Source organism: Sorghum bicolor, chromosome 7 (assembly GCF_000003195.3).
Source record: "Sorghum bicolor cultivar BTx623 chromosome 7, Sorghum_bicolor_NCBIv3, whole genome shotgun sequence".
In the NCBI taxonomy this organism is placed as follows: domain Eukaryota; kingdom Viridiplantae; phylum Streptophyta; class Magnoliopsida; order Poales; family Poaceae; genus Sorghum; species Sorghum bicolor.
Genome location: NC_012876.2, coordinates 29,841,724 through 29,866,137, shown reverse-complemented (window position 1 = coordinate 29,866,137; position 24,414 = coordinate 29,841,724). Strand labels below are relative to the sequence as shown.

The following is a 24,414-nucleotide window of genomic DNA, read 5'->3' as shown; positions in this document are numbered from 1 at the left end:
CCGCACACCACCGCCGTGCCGCCATTCGTGATGGCGCGGTACCTAGGGTTCGGTAGAGTTAGGGTTTCTGGTACCAATCGGTGTGGAATGAAGTGAGGAGCACGATGGTGCTCTTGGCCATCACCAAGACCTCGCCGTCGACGAGATCTCCGGCGGTCAAGTCGTGCCTCTGCTCTCGGGTCACTGACATGTGGGGTCCGTTGACCTGCGGGGTCCCGCTGTCAGTCTCTCTTTCCCTTTTTTGTTTGATTTAGGGTTTGTGCTGTTTTGCAGAAATCATATCTCTAGTTCCTGTGATACAAAAATTATGAAATAAATTTTGTGATGTTCCTTGAGATGGCTAGTTTTTAATAATAATATAAAATGCACCATGTTTTCTAGGAAAAATAATTGTTATGATTTAATCTTGTTATTTATGTGTAAATTCATATCTTTGGTATACTGCTCCTTTTGCTATGAAATTTTTATGGTAGGCACTGTGTAGTATTAGAATGCTATTATAATTATTTCATGATTTTTGGAGTATTGTACCTGTGATATGTAACTTATGTTTGCGATATGGCTTGTTTTCTTACTCAAATCATAATAAATGTTTGGTGCTTATGCTGGTGCTCTACTGTGGTGTCAAACTTGTTTATGGTAATAGTAACCTGTAAATAACTTGTTTGACACTATCTAAGCTATATTTCTTAATTTATGAAATAAGCACCTTGTCACATGTTAAATGCTTATCTTGAATTTGGCACGTGCAATTGTTCTAAAAATTTTATGGTAATGTCAAGATGCTATGCTTGTGCTTGTGTAATTTTTGTAGATTTTTCTGAGCAATTTTGCTGGTATCTTGTAATCATGTCCTTTATGGAGTTAATTTAATAAATGCCATGTTATTATATGTTTAGTGGTTAATATGTGGTGCTCTGGTAACCTTAGGATATACTTATGCTTGTAATCCATTTGGTTGGCACTAATTATGTTTTGGCTTTGTCATCAAATAATTAATTAAAGGGGTAAAAGCTGTTCTGGACAGCAAGGGAGTAATCTTACCTTTGCTTGATGATAACTTGGTTTTCTGGAAGACTTGTCTAAATCAAAGTTGGTGTAGACTTTATGAACTAGCTGTGGTTTAAATTTGGGATCAATTGGTCTAATAGTCTAAAAGTTATGGCTCTTCCAATTTAGGTTCCAGAAATAGGTGCTTTCTGTTTTTTCTGGGACAGAACCTGTAACTTTGTTTAATTGACTTGTTTAACTTAAGAATCTTACTGTGATGTTTAAATATGAAATGTAGACAATTTCTTAAGATTTCCAAAATGTCTTCATTTATGTTTGTTAGATTTATATAGCAATAGTTATGATCCGTTTACTGAGCTGTTATGTTATGTGATGCTTGACTTGGTAAGTTTGGCTAAGCTAATTAGTCATCTTGTGTGAAATTGTTATGAAAGTTACTCTGTAAATGAGTGTCCAGTGAGTTCTAATTATGTATCAAGCATTCATCCTCATCCAGGGTGCACACATTCTTATTCATCGTGCATGCAATTGGTGCACCGGAAGCGACAACTGCGTTCGAGCTCCAGGTGAACCCCGAAGGCCAGGAGACCAACCCGGAGACGGAGGTTCAGCCAGCCGGACACGAGGAGCCCGAAGAGGAGATCGAGTGCCCTAATCACGAGCCTGCATCGTTCGTGAAAGGCAAGCCCCGGAGCATCTCAAGTCTCCCAATTTAATTTTGAAAGCTTACTTGATTATGTTATATCTATTGGTGCATTACGTATAGGAGTTGTGATGAAACACTTGCTGCATTATACTCATTCCTTGTCTAGATATCTTACCACTACCTAGTTGTAGAGTTAGGCTCGAGTAGATGCTTAGCTATTCTTTAATCGGTAGAAGTCGGGTGATGTCCTGTCACCTGTGCGAAATAGGGTTGTGTCGGATCACGATTGACTATATGTGCTACCGTGGGAAAGAACCTGATTAAAATGACATAAGCCGGGCGGAGTTTTGCCAGGTTGTAGTAACTCCGTCTGTGGTAGCTAAGGACCGATCGCTGTACGTCCTCTTGTCATGTTGAACGCATGCCTAACACTTAGTTGGCCAGATAACTCGTTCCGACCGCGAAGCCTAGTAGTATGACTCAGGCCGGAAGATCGACAAGTATAAAGTGCACACTACCGGAGGAAGTGCGGTGTGCGAGGGACCATTGGCGTAAGACCAAAGGCAGGTGAGTTAAAAGTCCTGACCTCCCTGGCAGAGTGGTAGCCCTGGGAGTGCGGTGCTGATCGGAGCCGCGATTCCTGAGTCGTACCAAAGGTGACCCGCTTGCTCTCCGACGGGGGATGCTTGGGTGAGTGCTAGGAATAACCCTACAGCTGGATAGGAATCGATTCGAATCGCCGTCTCTCCCGGATAGTGAGAACTTGACAGAGCAGCGGCAACTGTAGCATTCACTAAAGAACAATGGTTCGTAATAATGATGATAGCAAGGAAGAGCATATGATGAATTTGATATGGTTATTATTGTTTGTATTAATCAAAGTGAAGTGCTTTAGTACAGGTGATAATCTAATGATAGGCTAATCAAGATTAATATGATGCCTTTACAAATAGTATATTAATCATTTGAGATTTTAGCAAATGTGGAGTCAAGCCAGCTACACTTTATACTTAGCCTTGCATGATCCTTGGTGTCTTTTATATTTTACTAGACGGGTAAGTCTAGCTGAGTACATTCTCATACTCAGGGTTTATTCCCACCTGTTGCATATGATATCTTTTATGATGGCTTCTGCAAGACCTGTCTCCATCCCGCTGGGGATGAAGACTAAACCGTTGGGCACGGTTCTCTAACTACTTCGTACCTGTTGCTTTTGATGGATGGCATGAGACTCTGGCGGAAACAAGAACTTGTGAACTGAACTTTGGAATGTGTGTTGTAAACTATTTTGCTTCCGCTACTACAAACTTGTGTTGTAATAACTAAGTAACTCTGATGTGGTGCCGCTTCGACGGCGATGAATGACTATGTAACATTCGCTGTGTTATGTTGAACTATTACGATCTTGGTTTGTTGCAAGTTGGTTTGAAGTCCTTCGTGATTTCAGTTGACTACCGGGATTATATGTGCTCAAGTTTGGAAACTTGATTGCTAGTCGATCGTTTCTACACTTGAACTCTTATAATTTGGTCTGTTCTGTGACAGCTGGTATCGGAGCAAGTTCAGCATTATAAATGCAGCGTTTGTGTATTTAAAAACAAAAGAGTTTTTAAATAAAATTGTGAAAATCAATACTTAAGTTATGCCAGTGGTCGAATCCTCCTTGCCCATATAAGGACTTTAGGTGGCTAATTAAGTACTGACTTGGGGGGTCTTATTTATGCATATCCGACAGTACTCAGGTATGGACGTGTGATGACCGCACTATGCTACCCTGTGGTCAAATGGTAGTGGTAGCCTTCATATGTGAATTAGCCACATATGTCGCTAGATTTAAATTATACAACGTCGCACCTATGCCCTAGTAAGTGTGAGCTGTGAGAGCATGATCGTCCAAACGGTGGTCTAGGGGAGTGTTCGCGGTGATTTTTTGGAGTGGTTACATGTCAGACCATGGAACCCCAAAAGAAACTTAATTGGGGAGAATTTATTTTCTTGGGTAGCTGTGGTGTTATTGTTTATGCATGTTGGGCATGTATAAGCAATGTGCACTTAGTTTACTGCTTTCTTGAGTGATATATTGGAAATTGTTGGGTTGCAATGAAGTTTTCTGCAGGTACTCTAACAGCGCACATGTAAACCACTAGTTATCGTATCGAGAGATGAATGTATGCCACCGTATATCCGTTAGAATATTAATTTTCTATGTTTGTGAGGACGTACGGTTCGCTCATGCATCATGTCGCATTCATACATACATTTTGTCTACTCCTTCCCTTACAATGTCGTCCCTTTTAATTAAACAAATGTTGCTTAAACTAATCCTCTTTTACCCATGGTTATTCCTTTCCACAGATGGACGTGCCCGCTTCACCTCGCCCTAGTGACACCTTTTTGAGCGAGTTTGGCACTCCTACACTGCTCTGGAGGGTGCTACAGTCTGTGGGGTATACTGAGCCACCTCAATACTCTTGGTGGGAGGTGGATATGACGGGAGATTTGCAGGGGTTCGCTGTGCAGGGGGTTGTCCCACCACATGGGGGCAGGCCTGCATGGACTGGGTGGACCTGCAACTCAGATGGGTAGACCCCATGGGAAGCAGCTCAGGTTGCAGCCCATGCTATGCTGCTCAACATATGTCAGAGGTTTGGCGATGAGCTGACAGGAGGGCCAGCGGCCTCCATTCCCTGTGCTGACCCAGCAGCAGCGGAGGCTGATGGTTGTGCATTGGTCCAAGGCCGAGGAGAGCGAGCTGAGAGTTCTAGTACTGCTATGAGTGATATGATGGCTGTGCTCAAGCTGTTCAGTCAGCGAGAGGACACCTATGCCCAGGTGATGGTGGCTGTTCGCCAGGAGATGCAACAGAAAGCTGAAAAGCGTGCTCGCAAGTTGTGCAAGCAAGCTAGACTCCTGGAGCAAGCCTAGAAGGACCGCAATGACTAGGAAGACATTGCGGAGTACCGTAGGCAGCAGTGGGTGAAGGCCATTAGAGAGAGAGATCACAAGCAGGATCGGATGAGTCAGTTGGCTAGGGAGAGGGAGACAGTGCAGGAGCGCTTGGTGCAAATCACTCATGAGAGGGATACTGCGCTCCGCGTGTCGGAGAACAGGCTCCGGGCTTGGGAGATGCACCGGATCCAGTCGCTTGAGCGGGAGAACTATTTGTAGGATCAGATTGAGGCTGGTCTTGTGGAGATTCACCGTCTCAACAACTTACTACACCCTATTCCTCGCCCTGCACCAGTGTACCTAGAGGTGGGACCTCAGGTAATCGTGGCCGATGATGATGGTATGGAGGTAGATGGACCGGCCACCGCTGCACCATTTTTGCACGAGGACGTGGAGGACGAGGATCTTGAGCCGGTTAGCGACAAAGAAGGAGAGGCGATCTTCGACGCTGACTCGGACGACGAGCCTAGAGTGTAGTGGATAGTTGCTAGTTATCCTGTGAGGATCTTTTGTAGTTTGGCGGTCAGCAGTTGTGCTTTTGTAATCATGTTGTAATCCGGAACCTTGATCTTTAACTTATAATCTGTATTGTGATGGTGTAATAACTTTATGGACCCAATGTTGTTAACCTTATCATGTTCGACCAGTTGTGACGATGTTTTCTGTTGTTGTGCATATTGCAGATATCTGTGTTATGTGTTGGATTGGTGATGTTGTTTTGTGGAATTGAATTATTGTGCCTTTTTCTGTAAAGTTATTCTCTCGAATACTTTCAAGCATGAATATAAGTTCTTCTACGGCAAATTTTGGTCATCATCAATGCTCACTGTCTGTGTCTTTACAGATGTCTCGTGGCACTCGAGGTGCGGAGCAGCGTGCGAACATGAACCCACCCCCTCCTCCTCCACCACCAAATCCAGCTGAGCTGATGCAAATGATGGTGGAAAATCAGAGGCTGCTCACTGAGACCATCAATCAGATGGCGAATCTGGGTGGTCGGAATGCACCAAATGGGCAAGCGCCTAACCAGTACAATAGCTTCAAGGATTTCATGGATACTAAGCCCCCATCTTTCAGAGAGGCTGAAGAACCCCTTCAAGCTGAGGAGTGGCTGAACACGGTGGAACAAAAGTTCCGCTTGCTTCGGCTGACTGATGGTTCAAAAGCCGAGTATGCAGCTCACCAACTGTAGGGACCGGCAGGCATATGGTGGAATCAGTATCGAGAGGCTCTTCCGGACAACGCTGTGCTTGACTGGAATCTCTTCCGTGAAGCTTTCAAGGGGCATTTGATACCTCCTGGTGTCATGGAGATGAAGCATACTGAGTTCATGCAGTTAGCTCAGGTAAACAAAACTCTGAAGGAGTATTTGCATGCTTTCAATCATCTGTCTAGGTATGCTCCTGAGTTTGTGAGTACGGAGTCAAAGAAGATTGCTAGCCTCAAGCGGGGTCTTGGCCCCAAGTTGCTGAAGACTATGGGCCGCACTAAGTGTGCAACATTCAATGAGTTTGTCAGTGATGCTCTCACCCAAGAGAACTACAACACCGTGTACACTGCGACCAAGACTCGCAAGAGGGCTTTTGAGGCCGGGGTAGGGGCATCTCAGTCCAAGGCTCCAGTGGCAGCTAGGCCCCAGTATCGTGCTCCAACTCCTAACCAGCGATATCTTCCCCCATCGAAGAAGAATCAGGCGAAGACAGGATTCCGCAAGGGTTACTCTATTGCTCTTCCTAGGGGCAACACGAGTCCCAGCTATGCCAAGACTCCACCTTACCCGCCAAAGAAGGGCAACCAAGGGATTGTCCGCCAGGGGCGTGTTCACTATACGACTGTGGAAGCAATCCCTGCTGGTGAGGTAGTTACGGCTAGTAAGTTTCTAGTTAACCAATGTGGTGCACTTGTGCTTTTTGATTCAGGAGCATCGCATTCTTTTGTGAGTTCAGACTTTGTGTCTAAGCGTAATCTCAAGGCAATTACACTTGATAAGGGCAGTTATTGCATTAGTGCTGCTGGAAATGATATTTCTACCAATCAAGTGGTTTTGGGGGCAACTCTAGAAATAGGAGACCGTCAGTTTCTTGTTGATCTGGTTGTTTTACCCGGTGTGGGTATAGATGTAATTCTGGGTATGAAGTGGATGAGTGGCGACGGAGTTCTTATCGACACCACCACTCGTGTAGTGATGTTGAGAGACCTGAATACCAAAGAGGCGTTCTTAGTGCAACTTCCTCGAGATATTCATATCCGTAGCACAATGAATGCAGTTACATCTAGGGCCATCGAGGATATTCCGGTCGTGTGTGAATTCCCGGATGTATTCCCTGATGATTTGCCCGGGCTTCCTCCAGATCGGGATGTGCAGTTTAAAATTGAATTGATTCTAGATACTGCTCCTATCTCTAGAAGACCATATAGAATGCCACCAAATGAGCTAGCTGAACTTAAAACCCAGCTGAATGAGTTGTTAAAGAAGGGTATTATCCATCCTAATTCTTCTCCTTGGGGTTGTCCAGCTATCTTTGTAAAGAAGAAGGATCAGTCCTTGCGCATGTGCGTGGACTATCGTCCTCTGAATGCGGTGACCATCAAGAATAAATACCCTCTTCCTTGCATTGATATCATGTTTGACCAGTTGTCTAAAGCCAAGGTATTCTCCAAAATTGATTTGCGATCTGGGTACCATCAGATCCAGATCCGTCCTAAAGATGTACCTAAGACAGCTTTCTCGACGAGGTATGGGTTGTATGAGTATCTCGTCATGTCCTTCGGTCTTACAAATGCACCTGCTCACTTCATGTATCTCATGAATTCGGTGTTCATGCCCGAAGTGGACAAGTTTGTGGTGGTCTTCAGTGATGATATCCTGGTATACTCTCGCAATGAAGAAGAGCACACGGAGCATCTGCGTGTGGTGTTGTCGCGTTTGCGTGAGCATCAACTTTACGCCAAGCTCAGCAAATGCGAGTTTTGGCTAAAGAAAGTACCTTTCTTGGGCCACGTCTTATCTGAAGAAGGTATATCGGTGGATCTGGCTAAGGTGCAAGAAGTGCTGGATTGGAAGGTTCCAACTTCGGTGCACGAGGTTCGGAGTTTTCTGGGTCGGGCTGGGTATTATCGTTGATTCATTCCAGAATTCTCAAAAATATCCAAGCCTATGACTTGCCTACTCAAAAGGATGAGAAGTTTGTGTGGACGCCTGAATGTGAAGAGGCATTCCACAAGTTGAGGACATTGCTAACATCAGCTCCTGTCCTAGCTCAACCCGATATCGAGAAGCTCTTCGATGTCTTTTGTGACGCGTCTGGTATCGGCCTAGGCTGTGTGTTGATGCAAGAAGGTCGCGTTATCGCGTATGCCTCACGCCAACTCCGAAAGCATGAGGTCAATTACCCTACTCATGACTTAGAACTGGCTGCAGTTATCCATGCCTTGAAAATCTGGAGGCACTACTTGCTGGGTAATCTGTGCAATATCTACACTAATCATAAGAGTCTCAAGCACATCTTCACTCAACCTGAGTTGAACATGCGGCAGCGAAGGTGGCTTGAGTTGATTAAAGATTATAATCTTCAAGTGCACTACCATTCGGGCAAGGCAAACGTAGTTGCAGATACCTTGAGTCGGAAGGTGCACTGTCATTCAGTTCAAATGGAAGATCCATTGTTGTCACATTTGATGCACCCACTTGTGCTCAGCCATATTTCTCTGGATAGTTTTCTTCGCAATCGAGTCATCGAATTGCAGCAAACCGATGTAGGCATCTACCATATAAAGAGGAAAATGAAGGAAGAAGAAACCAGGCATTTCTGGGTCGATGAGAGCAGAATCCTATGGTTCAAGGATCGACTCGTGGTCCTAAAAGACTGTGAGCTGCGAAATCAAATCTTATCTGAAGCTCATTCATACAAGTTTTCTATCCATCCTGGTAGTAGTAAGATGTATCAGGATCTGAAACCTCGGTTTTGGTGGACAAAGATGAAAAAGGAGATTGTTGCTTTTGTCGCTCGTTGCGACAACTATTGTCGTGTGAAGGCCGTTCACATGAAAGCAGGTTTACTTCAACCATTATCAATTCCTGGTTGGAAATGGGAAGAAGTCAGCATGGATTTTATCATTTGACTCCCAACTTTTGTTAAGGGTTATGACTCTATCTGGGTGATTGTAGACCGTTTGACCAAGGTTGCTCGTTTTATTCCAGTCCGAACTGACTATCGTCCACATCAGTATGCAGAGTTGTACTTCGAGCACATTGTCCGTCAATATGGTGTGCCTCGAACTATCATATCAGATCGTGGACCACAGTTCACTGCCCGTTTTTGGGAGTGTCTTCATGAGCAAATTGGTACTTACTTGGTTCGTAGTTCGGCATATCATCCTCAAACAGCCGGTCAAACTGAACGTGTTAACCAAATCCTAGAAGACATGTTGAGGGCATGTGGTCTCTCTTCAAAGGGTTCATGGGTAAAGTGGTTGCCGTTAGCTGAGTTCTCTTATAACAATAGTTACCAAGAGAGCATCAAAATGGCTCCATTTGAAGCCCTATATGGTCGAAAATGTTGAACCCTGTTGAATTGGGTGGAATCCGGGGAACGAAGGTATTATGGCATCGATTTCATAAACGAAGCGGAGCAGCAAGTCCGTACCATCCAGCAACATCTGGAAGCTGCTCAAGCTCGTCAGAAAAGTTATGCTGATAAGAGAAGGAAGCCGATCGAGTTTGCAGTTGGTGACCATGTGTATATCAAGGTGTCTCCGATGAAAGGCGTACAAAGGTTTGGAGACAAGCGAAAGCTTGCACCTCATTATGTGGGTCCTTATCAGATTCTCGAGAGAAAAGGGAACGTGGCGTACAAAGTTCAACTACCAGTTGAGCTTCGAGCTATTTTTCCATTCTTTCATGTATCACAATTGAAGAAATGCCTTCGTGTTCCGGAAGAACGAGTGGAAGTTCGGGATATCAAGTTGAAGTCTGACTTGGTGTATGAAGAGAAACCTGTAGCGGTTGTTGACCGCAAGGAACGGGTAACCCGCAATCATATGGTTAAATTCTACAAGGTGTTCTGGAGTAACCACGGGGAGGAAGATGCCACTTGGGAAACGGAGGACTATTTAAAAGAAGTTCATAAAACTTTCTTCGAAAATAAGTAAGCTTCCAAATCTCGGGACGAGATTTTTGTAAGGGGCAGGGCTGTAACACCCCAGTGTTATGGTTGCATCAATCACATGCATAACATGAGCATCATCATCTACTTAAGCATACCATGATCATCATTTACCTTGGGTCATGTCATTTTATGCAAAAATGTGATTTAATTTGCTTAATTATGCTTCCTATGCTTGTGTTTGTTGGTACCATGCTCATGCTTGTGTGCTATGCCATGGTAATTAGTTTATCTATGCTTAACTCAACCTTAGGAACAATGTTCATGTTGATCACTTCTCCAAATTAAGTACTTAAGTCATACTTCCATGTATAGGCCCTAGAAACCTCTTTTGCCTAAGCTTTTAAAAAGTGTTTCATAAAGTGTTTGCATGTCAAAACTTTCTACAGCACAGTTGTAGCAAATATTATAAGGAACAAAAGTTGTTTTATGGCCATCTCATGAAAATGTCCACATCATGCCCAAAAATGGCCCACAAGCAGATTTTGGGCTGTTTCCAACATTTAGAAAATTTTCTAAGTCTGGGATCGCAGCAGTTTGCTCGAGGGTGTTTTGTTTAGCTTCAAGTTTGAATTCTAGGCCGAATCAAACCATGATATTGTAAGCAATGTTGGAGTCCTCATGTAGCTCTACAGCATGGAGCAATTAGCCAGCAAAATCATCAAATGGATTAGGAGATAATCGCAGTGCAAAATCGAGTTTCAGTCGGCTTTTGAAACTGAATGGAGACGCCGTCAGCAGAGGGGAGCTCGCCGGTGACGCCGCGTGTCTGGACTCGTGGCATCCGTACATCGCCATTGGTCCCGCTCGTCAGTCCTCAGCATGTCCTACAGCTCGCCACCGTGCCCCCGGACGTGTGGACAGTGCCATTTCCACTCCGGTTCGCCCTCTCTCGCGTCCGTTGTCTTCTCCGCGTCGCCGCCGCTGCTTTGGCGAGCTCGCGCGCTCGCGTCTCAGCGTCTCCGACCAAGCGACTCCGTCCAGTGCTCCGCTAGCTTCCCCACAACACCGTCGTCGAGTTGGCTGCGGCTGCCAAGCCTCGGTAAGCCCGCATTGTCTTCTCCGTCGCGAGCTTACCTCGCCGGAGCTCCGCCGTGGTCACCGGTGTCGTGGCCAGGGCTCTGTAGTCCACCATTTCTCCTTGCTCTTGTCCCAAAAGCACCGCTGAGCCGTGCTGATGCTCGTCTGAGTCCTCTTTCGCCCGGTCTCTAACCAGAGACGCCCGCGGTCGGCCGCACACCACCGCCGTGCCGCCATTCGCGAGGGCGTCGTACCTAGGGATCGGTAGAGTTAGGGTTTCTGGTACCAATCGGTGCAGAATGGAGTGAGGAGCACGGTGGTGCTCTTGGCCATCGCCGAGACCTCACCGTCAATGAGATCTCCGGCGGTCAAGTCGCGCCTCTGCTCTCGGGTCACTGACGTGTGGGGTCCGTTGACCTGCGGGGTCCCCCTGTCAGACTCTCTTTCCCTTTTTTGTTTGATTTAGGGTTTGTGCTGTTTTGCAAAAATCATATCTCTAGTTCCTTTGATCCAAAAATTGTGAAATAAATTTTTTGATGTTCCTTGGGATGGCTAGTTTTTAATTAAAATATAAAATGCACCATGTTTTCTGGGAAAAATAATTGTTATGATTTAATCTTGTTATTTATGTGTAAATTCATATCTTTTGTTATACTGCTCCTTTTGCTATGAAATTTTTATGGTAGGCTCTGTGTAGTATTAGAATACTATGATAATTATTTCATGATTTTTGGAGTATTGTACCTGTGATATGTAACTTATGTTTGTGATATGGCTTGTTTTCTTACTTAAATCATAATAAATGTTTGGTGCTTATGTTGGTGCTCTACTCTGGTGTCAAACTTGTTTATGGTAATAGTAACCTGTAAATAATCTAAAATCTGTTGTTTGACACTATCTATGCTATATTTCTTAATTTATGAAATGAGCACCTTGTCACATGTTAAATACTTATCTTGAATTTGGCATGTGCAATTGTTCTAAAATTTGTATGGTAATGTCAAGATGCTATACTTGTGCTTGTGTAATTTTTGTAGATTTTTCTGAGTACTTTTGCTGGTATCTTGTAATCATGTCCTTTTATGGAGTTAATTTAATAAATGCCATGTTATTATATGTTTAGTGGTTAACATGTGGTGCTCTGGTAACCTTAGGATATACTTATGCTTGTAATCCATTTGGTTGGCACTAATTATGTTTTGGCTTTGTCATCAAATAATTAATTAAAGGGTTAAACGCTGTTCTGGACAGCAAGGGAATAATCTAACCTTTGCTTGATGATAACTTAGTTTTCTGGAAGACTTGTCTAAATCAAAGTTGTTGTAGACTTTATGAACTAGCTGTGGTTTACATTTGGGATCAATTGGTCCAATAGTCTAAGAGTTCTGGCTCTTCCAAGTTAGGTTCCAGAAATAGGTGCTTTCTGTTTTTTCTGGGACAGAACCTGGAACTTTGTTTAATTGACTTGTTTAACTTATGAATCTTACTGTTATGTTTAAAGATGAAATATAGAAAATTTCTTAAGCTTTCCAGAATGTCTTCATTTATGATTGTTAGACCAATATAGCAATAGTTATGATCCATTTACTGAGCTGTTCTGTTATGTGATGCTTGCTGTTTATAGTTGACTTGGTAAGTTTTGCCAAGCTAATTAGTCATCTTGTGTGAAATTGTTATGAAAGTTACTCCATAAATGAGTGTCCAGTGAGTTCTAATTATGTATCAAGCATTCATCCTCATCCAGGGTGCACACATTCTTATTCATCGTGCATGCAATAGGTGCACCGGAAGCAACAACTGCGATCGAGCTCCAGGTGAACCCCGAAGGCCAGGAGACCAACCCGGAGACGGAGGTTCAGCCAGCCGGACACGAGGCGCACGAAGAGGAGATCGAGTGCCCTAATCACGAGCCCGCATCGTTCGTGAAAGGCAAGCCCCGGAGCATCTTAAGTCTCCCAATTTAATTTTGAAAGCTTACTTGATTATGTTATATCTATTGGTGCATTACTTATAGGAGTTGTGATGAAACCCTTGCTGCATTATACTCATTCCTTGTCTAGATATCTTACCACTACCTGGTTGTAGAGTTAGGCTCGAGTAGATGCTTAGCTATGCTTTAATCGGTAGAAGTCGGGTGATGTCCTGTCACCTGCGCGAAATAGGGTTGTGTCGGATCACGATTGACTATATGTGCTATCGTGGGAAAGAACCTGATTAAAATGACTTAAGCCGGGCGGAGTTTTGCAAGGTTGTAGTAACTCTGTCTGTGGCAGCTAAGCACCGATCGTTGTACGTCCTCTTGTCATGTTGAACGCATGCCTGACACTTAGTTGGCCGGTTAACTCATTCCGACCATGAAGCCTAGTAGTATGACTCAGGCCGGAAGACCGACAATTATAAAGTGCGCACTACCGGAGGAAGTGCGGTGTGCGGGGGACCATTGGCGTAAGACCAAAGGCAGGTGAGTTAAAAGTCCTGACCTCCCTGGCAGAGTGGTAGCCCTGGGAGTGCGGCGCTGATCGGAGCCGCGATTCCTGAGTCGTACCAAAGGTGACCCGCTTGCTCTCCGACAGGGGATGCTTGGGTGAGTGCTAGGAATAACCCTCCAGATAGATAGGAATTGATTCGAATCGTCGTCTCTCCCAGATAGTGAGAACTTGACAGAGCAGCGGCAAACGTAGCATTCACTAAAGAGTAATGGTTCGTAATAATGATGATAGCAAGGAAGAGCATATGATGAACTTGATATGGTTATTATTGTTTGTATTAATCAAAGTGAAGTGTTTTAGTACAGGTGATAATCTAGTGCTAGGCTAATCAAGATTAATATGATGCCTTTACAAATAGTATATTAATCATTTGAGCTTTTGGCAAATGTTGAGTCAAGCCAGCTACACTTTATACTTAGCCTTGCATGATCCTTGGTGTCTTTTATGTTTTACTAGACAGGTAAGTCTAGTTGAGTACATTCTCGTACTCAGGGTTTATTCCCACCTGTTGCAGATGATATCTTTTATGATGGCTTCTGCAAGACCTGTCTCCATCCCGCTGGGGATGAAGACAAAACCGTTGGGCACAGATCTCTAACTACTTCGTACCTGTTGCTTTTGATGGATGGCATGAGACTCTGGCAAAAACAAGAACTTGTGAACTGAACTTTGGAATGTGTGTTGTAAACTATTTTGCTTCCGCTACTACAAACTTGTGTTGTAATAACTAAGTAACTCCGATGTGGTGCCGCTTCGACGGCAATGAATGACTATGTAACATTCGCTGTGTTATGTTGAACTATTACAATCTTGGTTTGTTGCAAGTTGGTTTGAAGTCCTTCGTGATTTTAGTTGACTACCGAGATTATATGGGCTCAAGTTTGGAAACTTGATTGCTAGTCGGTCGTTTCTACACTTGAACTCTTATAATTTTGTCAGTTCTGTGACAGTTATCGCGGCTTGCAGCAAGTTATGGCTGTTCTTCAGCTAGTTATCGGTGTTCTTCCTATGTCGTGAATATCGGGACAACGTGTCGCATCATGAAGCCTGAGGAAGGTTACTTTGATTTGGTAAGCCTCTCGAGCTATCCCTACTCGACCTTTGTTGTTGGCTCCGTCGTTTTCTTTCCAATCATTCTGAGACTTATGCCTATTTTGCCAGGGGACGATCGACGCCCGATCCTCTAGGCCTCCGGTGGAGGATGACGCCGAGCGCAAGAAAAGGCGCGCCTCCACGGAGAAGCATAAGTCCGCAAAGGACGCGAAGAAGAAGAAGGAAAAGAAGAAGAACCTCGAGTGGCAAGCGCTCGAGGAACGTCGAGCCAAGTCGAGGCACGAGTGGGTTGTCCTTCCTGTAGGGTAAGGTTTTCATACCGTGATTCTGTTTTTGTTATCTTATTTGTCAACCGGTGCCCACCATCTTAGGCCCTTTCTTCATTGCTCAGGTTGAAGAGGCCATTGGAACAGGCCCAACCCTCGATGGCTAAGAGGCTCAAAGTGGGGCGCAAGCTCCAAGGCTCTGGGTAAGTGACTTCGCTCCTCTTCTCGTGGTCTTGGGGTTAGCTTTACTTAGAACTGAGTTTCCTTGTGATTGATGCATCGTTTTGGGTCGTATGCAGGTTCTCCCAACCCTCGACCGCCCACTGGAGATGACAAGACCCCGCCTCGATTGTCGGAGGGGGGTGGTGGTCCTGGAAGCGTCTTGCTGTCCGCTGGACAAGGCGAGACGCCTCGCCTACAAGGTCAGGAGGGAGCCCCCGAGCCGCCCAAGTCGGGGGAGCGGGTGACCCCGTCACTATTCGATGAGAACTCATGTCACGGACGAGAGGGTCGAGACCCCATAGGTTAAGGGACGGACTCTGTGGCCCATTGGGCTCCACTCCATCGAGGAAGCGAAAAGGAGGAAGGACGAGGAGGAGCAGCAGGAGATGAGGGAGGAGGAAGAGGGAGAGCATCATCGTCGGCAAAGGCAGCAGCAGCAGCAGCAAGAGGCGTAGGTGCAGCAGTGGCAGCAGCAGGAGGCATAGGAGCAGCAGCAGCAAGAGCAGGAGGCACAGGTGCAGCAGCAGCAAGAGGCGCAGGTGCAGCTTGAGGAGCAATTGGAGCAGCATCGGCAGCAAGAGCTGCCGGAGCTTCAACTGCAGCAGCAGCTGGAGGAGCTGCTCGAGCAGCAGTAATCGCAAGGGCCGCACGAGTAGCAGTCACAGCCGCTGCAAGGGCTCGAGACAGGAAAGGAGGAGCTTCCAGTTTATAGCCCCACGACTCCCGCGTGGCTCCGTCTTGGGGGGCTGTTACCATCCCGGCCGAGCCACGGCGGGAGGACGGTGTTGTGGCGCTGGCGTGTGCCGTGCGCACACCGGCGGATCCCCGCTCCGAGATCAAAGGTACCATCTATGGTATCGAGGGGATCGCCCCAGGGTTCCTTGAGGGTCGACGACCGTGGGAGGATCTTAGTGCCGGTGGTGGAGACGAGGCTGGGACCTCAGGCGGCGGCGAGGCGGACGAGGCCGGGACTTGGAGGTCTATGGACGATGATGGGCGGTTTCCCTCTCTCGTCAACCTGTTCCTGCGCCATGGAGGCTCGCTCGAGACGGTGTAGGAGCTTATCCAGGGCGTCAAGGCACGCACGGAGGAGGAGCTCGAGCACTAGGGTCTAGGCAGGATCCGCCTTCGAGCCTCCACATCTCCGGATGAGCCCAACATCATGATGGACGATCGGAAGGAGGCGGAGAAGTGGGAGCACCTCGAAGAGCTTCATCTCTGGATGAAGCAGGGCGTGGGCCTCATGTCCGACATCGTCAACAACGGCCTAGGCCAGGCCTTCTTTGTAAGGATTCCTATACTCTCGTTACTTTGACTTTTCTTGCTAGGCCAGTATGCTTATCGCCTCGTATTTCATTACAGGATTTGAAAGAAACATCCCAGCTGAAGTCGGGCTTCATTCACGCGACAAGGGGCGGCTGCGAGCAGATTCCTCTTCTCAAGGATCAGCTCCTCGAGTCGCAAGAGAAGCTCCTCAAGGTGTACAAGGATCTCACTGTGGCTCTGGAGGAGAAGAAGGAGAAGGAGGCCGCTTTGACCGGCGCTCGGAAGAATTTGTCTAGCATGAATGGCGAGGTTTCCTGTGCAGAGGAAGATGCCCAAGTCGCTCGAGAAGCCACGAAGAAAGCAAAGGAGGAGGCTACTCGGTCGAGGGAGCAGGCCGTCTCGACCGAGGAGGCGGCGGCTAAGGCACGGGAGGAAGCTGCGCGATATAAGGGCACGGCCGCCGAGCTAGACAAGGAGAAGAGGCTTGTGGAGTCAGACCTTGCCGCCGCTTGGAGTGCTTATGGCGGGGTGAAGGAGGCACTCCTAACGAGTGAGATCACTTGAGGCGCCGCAGAGGAGGCTGAGAAGAATGACCGTGAGGACCTTGAGGCAGAGCGAACCCACTCTTGCGGCCTTTCTGACGATGTTGATCGTCTAAAGAAAATGCTGCAAGAGAAAGTAGAAACTATACTACAGTCGGGCAAGATGATCGAGGACCTGCGGGTCAAAAAGACAGAGTTGGCTCGATCCTACAAGGAGATCGAGAGGGCCAACACCGACCTGGTTGGTGAGAACACGACTCTCGAGGAGAAGATCCATGGTAAACCTTTCATGCCCTTGTGTTTCTTTTGTTTCTGTTATGCAGCTTTTCTGTCGTCTAACTCCTTATCTCAATTTCTACAGGGCTTAAGGATGATCTACTTGCCGCCCAGGTCGACGTCCAATCTTGGAAGGCTCAGCTCGAGGGGGAGGTCACCTTGACTGGTCGACTAAGGACGGCGATCAACAACCTCTCGACCTCCTGGGAGCTAGAGCCTGCGAATGAGGCGGGGGAGGCTGCTCGAGGCGATGCCCTGGTCGACCAATTATGCTATCTATTGACACCGTTTTTGGACACGTATCTTTGGATGCACACCTGGTGTTAATGAAGTGTAGATCGGCAGGTGGAAAGATGGGACTAGTCTATAGGAGAGTTGCCGATGAGGGTTGGTGCCGATGGAAAAATGATAGGATATGACTAAGTCCAGGAGTGGTGATGGGTTCGTGCTGATGACTAGTATTGATGGCTGCCGATGGCTGCGAAAGGTAGTCTGCCGATGGTTATGAAGAAAAGCACAGGGGTTGCCGATTGATGGAAAAACGATAGGATATGACTAAGTCCAGGAGTGGTGATGGGTTCGTGCCGATGACTAGTATTGATGGCTGCCGATGGCTGCGAAAGGTAGTCTGCCGATGGTTATGAAGAAAAGCACAGGGGTTGCCGATTGACTCGTGATGGTGTACCGATCGGTTGTGGAAAATAATTTAATGCTTTCCATAGTTATTAGAGTTTGTTTTGTATACGGGTTCTGTTTAATATGGAGTTCGAGTCCTAGTCGTGTCTGGTTGTAGCTCTTTGGGACAGGGTATAAATTTAGACCCCGTGGCAATGTAGTGAGATATCAATCATTCAAACACAAGTTTTTACACATATTCTAGCATCTACTTTTCAACGACTTCTTCATATTTTTCTTTTTACTATGAGTTCTTAAGGATTCTTCGAGTCAATCTCGACGAATTCTTGAGTTCCGCGTGAGCACCTCTTGGCCGTGACATCCGGGCGTATCGCTGTTGTCGGGACCAAAGTGTTTGAGTTACCACCTTTGTCGGTTGTAAGGTCAAATCGGCTGGCACGCCTTAACATTTAAATCGGGTATTAGCCCTTTGTGTTTGCAGATCAGCTTTTGCATCAACATATCTTTTGGCATGCCTGGTGGGACATAGATTCAAGATCAAGATCAACATGTCAAATACCGATTTTGACTTGGAGAACGTCATCCCCGTGACAGAAGCCAATCTCAGAGATGAGCAGAAGCAAGCTATGGCGAAAGCTATGGAGGACTACAAGCAGCTATGCTTGAAATCCTTCAGTATCAACTGGAGTGGCGAGGTGATCCAAAAAGAAGCATTACCGGCACCTCGGCAGATTACTTTTGAAGCCAATCCTGGTAAACTTCAAGAGATGGTCGATAGTGCTATCAACCGTGCTCTGATCAATCAATCTGGTGTACTGTCCAATACAGTTTTCAATGTTGTGGCTAGAACTTTCAAAGAAGGACAAGTGCCACCATCTTATGTGGGTCCTACCTATCATCGGCTAGGGTCATCATTGGTTATGGCTCCATCGGCTACTACAGCTGTTGCGGGTACAGAAGCTACTTCTCCAAGCACATTGGGATCACTAATGCGCAGTCTACACCAATGACGACTAATCCGTCAACGTCAGACGGGCAAATCAAACTTGCTACCTATTTGTTAGCATCGGCAATGTCAGGATCTGTTCCTCTCAACTGGTGGGGATATGGTATGCCTCCAGAATTTATGGCAAAAAGCTCTGGGACATCTCAAGCGGCTGACGTGACAGGCAAGGCTCCTATGGCATCGGCACCTCCAGGCTCGCCGATAACCCAGAATCCCCAGTAATCTACAACTACTACGATAAGACCTTTTACTGGGAATTCTCAAGCACCAACGTTCTAGATGCCTAACGCATCGGCAGATCCAATGCCAACGCAGCAAAGGTTCATGACACAACCAGGGTATGTCAATTCAATGATGATGCCCAACTATCAATCATCGGCAGGACCTACGCCGATGAATGTTAATAATGGATGGACAGGGCAGTTTGTCTTTCCACAGGTGCCTCACTAGAATCTTCAGGCTATGGGATTTTAGCAGGGACCGATGCAACCTGGATTTCAGAATCAAGGGATGATTAACCAGCCGATGAATCTTGGTCAGCAAGGTGGTGGTCAGCAGGTAATGGCTAATCCAATGTTCCCTGGAGATCGTGCGCCATACAGACACGTGGAAGCTTATTAGTAGGTGCCAGATCCATAGCCAGTTCATTGGCAAGATGCCAATGCTTATTGGGTCGATAAGATAGCTGAGGTGATGAGAGAGCAATTTGGGATAAAACCAAAAGTCAACACTTACTCTTATCGGACATCGTATCCTCCTGCATATGACTTAATCCCGCTTCCAAATCGGTACAAGGTACCAGATTTCACCAAGCTCTCTGGGCAGGATGATACATCGACTATGGAGCATGTTAACAGGTTCATCATCCAGTGTGGAGAAGCTGCTAACAGAGATGAGTTAAGGATTCGCTTGTTCTCATCATCTTTGTCTGGATCGGCCTTTACTTAGTTTATTTCATTACCTCCTAACTCAGTGATCACTTGGGCCGATCTAGAGAAACAATTCCATAAATACTTCTTTTCTGGAGTTCATGAGAAGAAGATTACCGATTTGGTCAGGCTAAAGCAGCGCAATGATGAATCAGTTGAAAGCTTTGTGCAAAGGTTTCGAGAGGTTAAGACTAAATGTTATAGTCTGGTTCTGGACGATCGGCAGCTAGCCGATTTGGCTTTCCAGGGATTGTTGCCACATATCAGAGACAAGTATGCTTCTCAAGAGTTTGAAAGTCTGAGTGATTTAGTGCAGAAGATTTCTGACCAAGATATCAAACCTTTTGAACCTAAGAGAGCATGGAATAAAAAGGTATCATTTATCGATGAGGCAACAAGCTCAGATTCTGATGAAGAACCAGTCATCGGCTTAGCAGAGTGGGTGAAAAACAAGAAGCCAATGTCTTGCCCTTTTGGGCATAAAGAGCAATAAAAGTTTGCATTTGATATCACAAAATCCGATAGGATATTTGACTTTCTACTTCAAGAAGGGCAAATTAAATTGTCACCCAATCATGTGACTCCATCAGTAGAGGAATTAAAGAAGATGAAATACTGTAAGTGGTATAATGCAACATCTCATAGCACAAATGAGTGAAAGCTTTTCAGGCAACAGCTGCAATCGGCTATAGAATCTGGGAGAATTAAGTTTGATAATTCCAAAGCTCAGAAGCTGATGAAGATCGATCAACATCCTTTCCCTACAAATATGTTGGATGCTAAGGGAAAAACCAAGGTCTTGACATCTGAGGCAGCTGAAAGAAGTGCATCGGTAGATCCTCAGCACCAGATTACTGCTGATGATGCCAAAGGCAAAGGTTTGATCCAGGAAGGGACCAGCTCACAAAGACCTCCCCGTTCTGGCATTGTGATAACTCATAGAAGGCATCGGGAGACCTGGCAGCAATGTGAAGATCGGTATCGACGCCAACAGGTGGATCGTCGTCGAGAAGAAGAAAGACGCCGACAAGAGTGGAATCGGCATAAAGATCACCAGAATTGTCCGTTTTTTATCCACTGTTGGGAGCAAAACATCAAGCTACCAACTGTTAGAGACTACCCTGAATGTAATGGCTATGATCGATATGATAGACGAAATCGGCAGTATCAGGACAATAATCGGCGTTTTGATGGGCCGATTAGGGGAAGAGCATCAGTTCATGATCGGCTGGGGAGCAGGCTCAGTGTGCATGACAGGCTTGGTGACTGTGTCGGACATTTTCCTAGAAATCAAGAGGAGCTTGAAGAGATGGTGGATGCACAAGTTCCCGATGAGTTCATATTTTGCAGAGATGTTAATACTTATCGAGTGAAGTCATGGGAAAATCGTCGCCAATCGGTAAGGCAGCCACAACTTCCTCCATGGTGTCCAGAGGGGCAGACTAGAACACAGAAAAGAAGGCTGCAGCGCGAAAGACGAGAAGAGTTGAGTAACGGAGAGAATTTTGCTAAGTCTGAAGATCAGCAGCAGCCAGATCCTAAAGGAAAAGGGCCATCGGCAGATGTTAATATGGTATTTATATTGCCGATGGAGTTCCTTGCGCCATCCAGTGATGATGAGGAGGTGGATTTTTCCGACTAGATAGCTCAGTTGGCTCTGGATCCGATGACGGCTATCTTTGAGAAGCCTGCCGACAATGAAAGGCAGCATCTTAAAGCTCTGTTTGTCAAAGGTAGGGTTGATGGACAGCCGATGACCAAAATACTTGTTGATGGTGGGGCTGCTATCAATATTATGTCGTATGCAGTCTATCAGAAACTTGGGAAAGGAGATTAAGACTTAACCAAGACCGATATAATGTTGAAAGATTTTGAAGGGAATGTGTCCCCAGTTAAAGGAGCCATATGTGTCGAGTTGACTATCGGCAGCAAAACATTGCCGACAACTTTCTTCGTCATCAGCGGAAAGGGTGCTTATAATCTATTGTTGGGGAGAGATTGGATCCATGCCAATTGTTGCATCCCGTCTACAATGCACCAATGTTTGGTTCAGTGGGTAGGTGACAAGATTGAAATTGTCTCGGGAGATTCTTCTTATGTCATCGCATCGGCAGAAACAGATACTTATGAAAGGACTAGATGCATTTCTAGGGAGATTTGGGAAAAATATTTTCTTAAAGTTACCGATTATGAAATTCTACCGATCCAAGCAGTCGGTTATGATGAGGAGTTTTAATGGATAGGTTCACCGATGATGGAAAATTATGACAGGGGTTTACATCGGCCGATGATTTAGTAGAAGTAGATATAGGTAATGATGATAGACCTAGGACTACGTTTATTAGTGCTAAGTTAGATTCTGAGTGTAAGCAACAATTAACTGATTTGTTAAGGGAATATAAAGATTGCTTTGCTTGGGATTATACCGAGATGCCTAGTTTAGACCGATCTATTGTTGAACATCGGTTACCTATCAAATCTGGATTTCGGCCACATCAGCAGCCAGCTCGCCGATGTAATCCTAATATTCTTCCTGATATTAAGGCCGAAATAACCAAACTTATCGAAGCTAAATTTGTTCGGCAATGTCGGTATGGCGAGTTGATTCCCAATGTCGTTCCAGTTTACAAGAAAAATGGGAAGCTTCGAGTTTGCATTGATTTCAAGAATCTTAACAAGGCTACACCGATGGATGGCTGTCCAATGCCAGTTGCCGATTTGCTAGTTGATGCTGCAGCTGGACATCGGATTATTAGTTTTATGGATGGCAATGCAGGGTAAAGAAGATATTCCAAAGACCGCATTAAGATGTCCTAGTCATGTTGGGTTGTTTGAATGGATAGTCATGATCTTTGGCTTGAAAAATGCTGGTGCTACTTATTAGAGGGCTATGAATTTTATCTTTCATGAGTTTATTGGTAAACTGGTAGAAATCTACATTGATGATGTGGTGGTTAAGTCTAAGGATTTCACAATGCATCTTGCTGATATGAGGAAAGTGTTGGAGTGCACAAGAAAACATGGCTTGAAGATGAATCCTAATAAATGTGCCTTTGGTGTATCGGCAGGGCAATTTCTTGGTTTCATGGTGCATCAAAGAGGGATTGAAATTAGTAGGAGATCTATTGATGCCATCAACAAAATAGTTGCTCCTACCAACAAAACTGAACTCCAGTCTTTGATCGGCAAGATAAATTTTATTAGGCGGTATATATATAATTTGTCTGGTAAAATTCATGCTTTTAGTCCTTTACTTAAATTGAGAGCCGATCAAGAGTTTGTGGGGGGAAAACAGCAACAATCATCCTTGGATGAAATCAAGAATTATTTAACAAATCCTTCAGTTCTGATTCCACCACAGCAGGGAAAGCCTTTCAAATTATATTTGTCTACCGATGGGATGGTCTTTGATTCAAGAATTTGAAGGGAAGGAGCGTGTGATTTATTATTTAAGTAGAAGATTGGTTGATGCTGAGGCCAGGTATTCGGCAATCGAGAAGTTATGTTTGTGCTTATACTTCTCATGTGTTAAGTTGAGACATTATTTGCTATTGGCTGAATGCACTGTTATATGCAAAGATGATGTAGTCCGATACATGCTATCTATACCGATTATGAGTGGTAGAATCGACAAATGGATTTTGGCGCTGTCGGAGTTTGGTCTAGTTACGAATCGGCTAAGGCAGTTAAACGATAGATTATGGCTAATTTTGTGACTCAGCATTGTGCTATAGTGGAGACTTTGGAAATTGTTCCTTGGACGGTCTTCTTTGATGGATCTACGTGTGACCGGGGGGTAGGAATCAGTATAGTATTAGTTTCTCCTAAGGGAAAGAGGTATGAGTTCTCTTTGCCGATTGTTGCCACGTCCACAAATAATCAAGTTGAATATCAAGCTTTGATCAAAGGGTTGGAACTGTTGAAAGAGGTTCATGCTAATGCTGTTGAAATCTTCGGTGATTCTATGCTTATAAATCAATTGGTTGGAATTTATGAATGCCGAAGCGAAGTCTTGATAACCTATTATGAAAAGAGTATGCAACTATTGAAGGAATTCAAGGATTTCCGATTAGAGCATGTTGCTCGATTACATAATGAGGAGGCTAATCGGTTGGCTCAACATGCCTCGGGATATCAACCCATATTAAACGCGTTATCGACAATCAGTGCCGAGGATTGGAGAAAGGGAATCATTGATTATTTGAAAGATCCATCTAAAAAGGTTGAGAGGCGTGTCAGGTTTCAAGCCACCAAGTATGTACTCCTTGGGGATGAGCTATATTATCGAACGATAGATGGAGTTCTTCTTAAGTGCTTAGGTGATGATGAAGCTAAAAAGTTTGATGGGTGAGATCCATGAGGGAGTATGTGGAGCGCATCAGTCAGCTTTTAAGATGAAATGGATGATTAGGAGAAACGGGTATTATTGGCCGACTATACTCAAGGATTGTTTTAAATATTTCAAAGGATGTCAAGGATGTCAGAAGTTTGGCAATGTTCAAAGGGCACCCTGTGCTTGTTCTTCCTGATTTCACTAAAACTTTTGAAATAGAATGTGATGCTAGTGGAATTGGGATAGGAGTTTTAATGCAACAAGGAAAAGCTATAGCATATTTTAGTGAAAAATTAGGAGGTGCTCAACTGAATTATTCTGTGTATGATAAAGAATTATATGCTTTGGTGCATGTGCTTGAAACATGGCAGCACTACTTATGGCCAAAAGAATTTGTTATTCACTCTGATCATGAACCTTTGAAGTACTTGAAAGGACAAGCAAAACTAAACCGTCGTCATGCCAAATGGGTTTAGTTCATCGAAACATTTCCATACATTGTGAAATATAAGAAAGGTAAGGACAATGTTGTTGCTGATGCTCTGTCACGAAAGAGTGTGTTGCTAAACCAACTTGAGGTAAAGGTTTTGGGACTTGAAAGTTTG

At 45.1% G+C, this 24,414-nt stretch overlaps 2 protein-coding genes across 2 annotated transcripts in view; one reads left to right on the top strand and one right to left on the bottom strand.

Annotated features, from left to right (window-relative positions):
* Positions 15,125-15,577, bottom strand: LOC110437252 (testis-specific gene A8 protein-like). The gene has a single exon (XM_021465632.1). The coding sequence runs from the start codon at positions 15,575-15,577 to the stop codon at positions 15,125-15,127; it is 453 nt and encodes a 150-aa protein (XP_021321307.1).
* Positions 16,793-24,414, top strand: part of LOC110437251 (putative uncharacterized protein DDB_G0271606) — a 57,110-nt gene continuing 49,488 nt past the window's right edge. The window contains exons 1-2 of the mRNA XM_021465631.1: positions 16,793-16,907; positions 16,991-17,163. Coding sequence (XP_021321306.1) covers positions 16,793-16,907; positions 16,991-17,163 — 288 coding nt within the window. The remainder of the gene's footprint in view (positions 16,908-16,990; positions 17,164-24,414) is intronic.